This window comes from Paramormyrops kingsleyae, chromosome 8 (assembly GCF_048594095.1).
Source record: "Paramormyrops kingsleyae isolate MSU_618 chromosome 8, PKINGS_0.4, whole genome shotgun sequence".
NCBI classification, from domain to species: Eukaryota; Metazoa; Chordata; class Actinopteri; order Osteoglossiformes; family Mormyridae; genus Paramormyrops; species Paramormyrops kingsleyae.
The window spans coordinates 37,043,580-37,050,409 of record NC_132804.1 but is presented as its reverse complement, the minus strand read 5'-3'; the positions used below and the strand labels follow the sequence as shown (position 1 = coordinate 37,050,409).

General features: G+C 40.4%; 1 protein-coding gene across 2 annotated transcripts in view; it reads left to right on the top strand.

Moving 5' to 3' along the window:
• mfsd4aa (major facilitator superfamily domain containing 4Aa) overlaps positions 1-6,444 on the top strand; it is a 34,845-nt gene extending 28,401 nt beyond the window's left edge. For both annotated transcript variants that reach the window (XM_072715773.1, XM_072715774.1), the window contains exons 7-10: positions 614-761; positions 1,420-1,490; positions 5,115-5,235; positions 5,558-6,444. In XM_072715773.1, coding sequence (XP_072571874.1) covers positions 614-761; positions 1,420-1,490; positions 5,115-5,235; positions 5,558-5,616 — 399 coding nt within the window. In that variant the 3' untranslated portion in view covers positions 5,617-6,444. The remainder of the gene's footprint in view (positions 1-613; positions 762-1,419; positions 1,491-5,114; positions 5,236-5,557) is intronic.
• Positions 6,445-6,830: the final 386 nt, after the last annotated feature.

Sequence of the window (6,830 nt, the reverse complement as noted above, 5' to 3'; positions counted from 1 at the left end):
GTATATGTATATATGTATGTATATATCTATATATGTGTATGTGTATATATTAGTTCAAATCCCACCTCTCTTGTGTGTGCATGTATGTTTGAGCTTTCCTGTCATGCTGTTTTTTCACAAATACTCCAAATCCATTTCCATAAACCCAAAATATGTAGTTAGGCTCACTTTCTCTCTAAACTGCTCATCGGGTGTGTGTATGTATGATTGTGTGTGTGTTGCAGCTGGCATTCCTGCTACGGTGTACCCCAGGGCTGTTCCCTGTGCTGCATAAAATGGGACCCAGCACCCCGAATATGAAAACAGCATTAAATCTCTTAACTTCATTTTCCCCCATTTTGTCACTTGTGTTAATATACTTGATTTATATTTGTTTGCTGAACACTTGTAAAAAGTGATCTTCAAATCACAAAAGAAAAGCTCCTTCTGGTCCTAGTTTCTGAAAAGCCAACAACATTTATAATTATAAATTTAAGATGTGGTGTTGCATTTATTAGTTTGCAAAATTGCATTAACGATAACTTTCCAAAGAAAAATTTATAACAAAAGGGACAAGGCATTGATGAGAGGAAGCACTGAGTTGATATATTTCCTTGTCTTCTCTGTTTACCAGGCTGGTGTGATCATCACTGTGTTACTCCTCCTCATTTTCTACACCAACAGTGTCTTCTTGTTTGTGGGAACATGCCTGCTAGGTCTGTTCCTCAGCAGCATCTTCCCCTGCATGCTGGCCTTCACAGAGGACATCCTTGACTATCAAGGTATATATCTTGATCTGTTTCTCTCTTTATCAGCTCTGTAGGTTCCTCGAGGTGATGATACATAGGACAAGTTTTGGAGCAATGTTGCCAGGCAATTGCCAACCAGGTGACACAAAAGGCAACTAATCTGGATGTGGATGATTGCGAAAAGTTGCCCACTGCTGATCATAGTTTTTCAAATAGAAATCTGTTGCCCAATATCAATGCCTGAGCAGCACTGATCCGGGTATATAAGATTCTAACACATTTGGATGCTGTTCAATCAGTCACTTCAATATTAGTTGAAATACAAGAACTCATGGCCATAGATGTACATTAGTAGGAGAACATTTTAAACTGGACTTCATAAAGCACTTCTTTGCATCGCATGTAGTTGAGTATGGAATAGTTCTCCTGTTAGTGTTGTGCAAGCTAAAACTTTGGGTTCCTTTAAATCAGAACTAGATAAGATTTTAACATCTCTGAGCTATTAATTAAGTTCTCCCCAAATGAGCTCGATGGGCTGAATGACCTCTCATTTGTAAATATCTTATGAGCATTGGTTGGCAACACTACTCAGAATGTTGCCCTGTGTTTTGTCACCTTAAGTGTAGGAGCCATTGTGTTGGTCTTTATAAGGAAGCACTGGTTTTCCTTTGAGATTTCTCTCTTCTCACAGGTTGTGCGACAACAGTCCTGGTAACCAGTGCTGGTTTAGGGGAAATGGTACTTCAGGTGCTTGTGGGTTCGGTAAGGGATGTAGTTTTTTTCCATACTCTTGTGCACGGTTACTTGATCATTATTTATCTCTGATATATATTCATTATTTACCCTTGCATTTCACTTGTGTGCTCTGCTGCTCCCATCTTTGTCTATTGTAAGCATTCCACCATTGTTTACTTTTACATTGTGTATCAGTGTTTTTTTCCCATTCTCTTCACTTGTCTGCATTTTATGTGCATATACTATATTGCCAAAAGTACTGGGACACCTGCCTTTACACGCACATGAATTTGAATGACATCCCATTCTTAATACATAGACTTTAATATGAAGTTGGCCTACCCTTTCAACTATAACAACTTCAACTCTTCTGGGAAGGCTGTCCACTAGGTGTGTTTATGGGGAATTTTTGACCATTCTTCTAGGAGAGCATTTGTGAGGCTTAGCACTGATGTTGGATTAGAAGGCCTGGCTCGCAGTTTCCGCTCTAATTCATCCCAAAATCATTCTATCAGGTTGAGTTCAGGGCTTTGTGCAAGCCAGTCAAGTTCCTCCACACCAGACTGGCTCATCCATGTCATTATGGACCTTGCTTTGTGCACTGGTGCACAGTCATGTTTGAACAGGAAGGCAGGGCTGTGGAGTCGGTAGATAAATGCTCTGACTCCGACTCCTCAGTTTCTAAATCTTCCGACTCCTCTGTATGTATATACTATGCTAATGTATTTTCTACATCCATTGACGGAAAGGAAGGCAACATACATGTCATTTCACCACAGAACTACTGGCTAGGAAGCCAACACTCTACTATAATGCCAGATTAAAGACAAACACAATGAAAACAAGGATTTTGCCACCGACCGATGTGCGTGTACAATCGCGGCAATTGATTGGCGGCCGCAGATTGAGGGTGTCCACATGGACGGGCAGATCCAGCTTGCCGAAAATCTCGACCATCCAAAGTAATGTGATGCCTCTGTCTGCTGCAGTGGCTGTCTCCTCTGTCAGCCAGCTGGAAGTTTAGTGCATTGTGTCACTCACCGGCCAGCTGATCAGCAGAACGAGCCTCTGCTGGAGACAGGTAGGGAGATCTGTGTTCTCGGCTCCTTCGGCCCCCTTCACTAGCGCATTGCGAAGGGGAGCCGACGGAGCTGAGAACACACCAGATGATTTTTCAGGCGTTTGACGCGTGATGACTCGTTGAACGGCCGAAAAATCGGCAGTGCATCTGTAAATGTATGGGGGGCTTTAGGCTAGGTTCACAGTTCCCTGTAACAGTGGAACACGACACAATGGAAAGCGGTGCCACACCTTACCTGTGCATTACATCCCATATAGTGACCAGAGCATGTGAGCGGAGCGGGTGGAATTTGGTCAGAGCGCGGAGCGGGTTTTCTAATTAAGGCTGGAGCGGTCGTTTTGTCCCGCTCCAATTTCGCTCCGATACCGCTCACACTACAATTCTGAGGCGTGCCCAAATCTACCCAGAATTCATCTGTACAATTATCAAGACTGTTACACAAATTGGCCGAGATGGAATTCGCAAAGTATTTCACAAAGGAAACTGATAAATCATACAAGTGTACTATTCTTATCAAACGTATAGATGACAAGAATGTACAGCAAGAACAACAATGTGGTGAAACTGTTTCAGTGAGTAAAGATTCACTTTGGAATCACTTTTCTCAGAAACATGAGTGTGCTACGCGAACAAGCGGAAGCCAGAGCAAAACGCGTGCAAGTTTTATATGGTTGTAGCATATCAAGTCTATAAAGTAAATTAAAGTATAAAAGCCTATAAAGTAAATATTGGTAATCAAATTCGTTTTGTCATTCAAAGTAGGTCTAATAAGATTTTTTTTTAATTTCACGTAACGTAAAATTTTATTTTAGAGACGTGCTGCATCCACAGAAAAAAATTGAGGAATTTAAAACATGTCTGTATATTCTTTAGACTATTAAACCCACTGATTCCTTTATTTTTAAGCCTATTTTTGTGTGGAATGCCATTTCCAAACCTGTCCGTTGTTGCCGATAGGTTGCTTAAAAATAAATATTTTCTGTTCTGACTGGCAATGTTGCCGTTGCTTATATTTGTTTATGACATAAGGCTTTGGTTTAAGGTGACATTTGTTAGGCATGCAGATTCTTTGTTCCTCTTTTAAATTCGAGCGAGCGTGGAGCGATTTGACTGGAGCGGGAGGACATTTTAGTGGAGCGAGGAGTGGTGTTGAGCGGAGCGGCTTAGTGCGAATTAGAGCGGAGGAGCGGGCGGAGCCAACAGCCTCATGAGCGAGGAGCAGAAATTCTCACCGCTCCGCTCCGCTCACATGCTCTGATAGTGACGCATACAGTCAATGAAAAGCATGCTTCATGGTTACTTGACATGTTTGTTTTGTGGTAACATTATGCACTGCATGCATTGGGCTTTATTCTTACAGCAGAGAAGTAGTTCATTATTACTGTTTGTGAATTGGGACATTTCAACTTACTTTTTTAATTCCCATTTAAATTTAGTAGGAGTCGGAGTCGGTTAACTTTTTGCCGACTCCGACTCCAGGTACCCAAAATTGTCTCCGACTCCGACTCCTCGACTCCGACTCCACAGCCCTGCAGGAAGGGACCATCCCCAAACTGTTCCCACAAAGCTTGGCGCATGAAATTGCCCAAAGTGGTTTTGAATGCTGCAGCATCAAGAGTTCCTTTCACTGGAACTAAGGGGCCAAGCCTAACCCCTGAAAAGCAACACCACACCATAATCCCCCCTCCACCAAACTTTACACTTGGCACCATGCAGTCAGACAAGTACCGTTCTCTTGGCAACTGCCAAACCCAGACTCATCCATTGGATTGCCAGACAGAGAAGTGTGATTTGTCACTCCAGACAACACGTCTCTACTGCTCTAGAGTCCAGTGGCGGAATGCTTTACACTACTGCATCTGAGAGTTTGCATTACACTTGGTGATGTAAAGCTTGGATGCTGCTGCTCAGCTATAGAAACCCATTCTATGAAGTTCTCGTCGCACTGTTCTTGAGCTAATCTGAAGGCCACACAAAGTTTGGAGGTCTGTAGCTATTGACTCTGCAGACAGTTGGAAACTTCTACAAACTGTGTACCTCAGCATGCGTTGTCCCCGCTCTGTGATTTTACGTGGCCTACCACTTTGTGGCTGAGTTGCTGTTGTTCCAAATTGCTTCCACTTTGTTATAATACCACTAACAGTTGACCGTGGAATATTTAGTAGTGAAGAAATTTCATGAATGGAGGGGTGACATCCTATCACGGGATCACACTTGAATTCACTGAGCTCTTGAGAGTGACCCATTATTTCACAAATGTTTGTAGAAGTAGTCCGCATGCCTAGGTGATTGATCTTCAACACCTCTGTCTATGGAAGTGATTGGAACACCTGAATTCAATGATTGAGTGTCCCAATACTTTTGGCAATATAGTGTACTATAGCACCATGTTATTTTGTCACCATGCACAGTGTACTGAATATGGTTGGTGTAAAAATAAAGCCCCACTTGATCTTATTTAGTTTTAAACTTTATGCTTTTAAGAGTAATGTATGCAACGGTGTGCACCTCATCACATGTAGACTTCATATTTCAAACTACTCTTTCCACTACTGCCCCTTTCTTTATAGATCATTCACAGTGAAGGCAGTTACAGTTTCTTGCTCTGTGGCATGATCATTGGCTGCATTGGCTTCTTGCTGTTCTTTGGTCTACTCTTCTTTCATCGCATGCACAAGAAATACCTGGCAGGTATGCTACCCTACATATGCACACACTGTCCTGTGACATTTTAACCCACTGTTCCTATTTTGCAAATATTTTCATTTTACTTGCACAGTCTGGCTTGAGGAGGACTAGGCCTCAGAAAGGCAACTAGGTGTAGTAGAACTTAATTTTATGGCATCAGTCTAATACTGACCTGTTTAATAAAATACTATTAAAACACCACACAAGAAAATACACATTACCTGGTTCCTTTTTATGGTGAAGACTTATATGTTGTGTAACGACTAAAACAGTGTTGCTGTATGTACTGCGTTAAATCATATGGAATTACTGAAATGTCTTGCAGGAAACTCCAAAAAGGCACCCATGACTGAAGAGCCAGGGCTGGACTGTGTGCAACAGTGATATTCAAAGATGTAAACGATGGTGTAAAAGGGAGAGTAAAATTAATGGACTGTGTCCATTTATTTATGGGATGTCTACTGGTACAAGTTAGAAGAATGAAATCAAACAGTATGATATTCAGCTTCACTATCACTGTCCTAGTCCTGTTTCGACTGTACAGTGGGCTTATATATATATATATAATATAGCCAACATTTTTGTTAAATGCTCTTTACTTCCATTCTCTCTAGTCATCAGATAATTATTCTTAAAATTTAACATGTTCTCTTCAAAGATCAGAAAATTTATACTGAAAACTGATTCCATTTATATGCAATAAATATATGCTTTTCACAACATGCTCTTCTTCAAGACCATGTTCTTTCTTGAATAATGAATTGTAGATTTTTCATTTTCCAACATGGTCTCAATGAAGGAAAAAATATTCCAGTGTTAAGTAAACAAAATGACACAACTTGATCAGTTTTGCAGTGTTATGTACTGTTTCTTGTCTTGTGTGTCTGAATACCTGGAGTTTTGTCACTCTATAGTCGCATACACTTAAGTAATGAAATCATTAAGTTTTGGTCACAACACTGACCAGCCTTGCACTTCAGGATTTTGTCTGGTTCTGCATTTTACCGGAGAACAGAATTCCTGTAGAATCCTCTTTCGCATAATTACCTTCTGCTGGTTCATTTTCAAAGAGGACAAAGCATTTCTTATCCCTTTCCATCAAATGGGGGAAATGTTAAACTGTGATCTACCAGTTTAGAATTTATAATTGTATACATTTTCTACCAATCATCTGTGAATGATGAGAATAAAGACGATTCTTCACCACCTTGATCGTAAGTGTTAATTATTTAGAAAAAAATTTTTTTTTTTACATTTTATATAGTTTACTCTTCGTTGGTGATATCATTTTGCTTAGGGTAAACGCCTATGGTGTTTATTAGGGGTGCACCGATTGCAGTTTTCTGGCCGATCAACGATCACCGATCCTTAGGCAACCTTACCTGCCGATCTCGATTTTTTTTTGCCGATCTTGTTTCTTTCATAACTAAAAGACAGTTACTTCAATGTTTCCATTTTTATTGAGTAAATTGATATGAATACTCACAAAACATGAGGTAGTGTCCTCAAATATAAACGAACATATAAATGAGCATTGCTGTTTGAACTACAAAATCATATTTTTTCTTCCAGACTTTAATTTCTCTAATTTTGTAAAA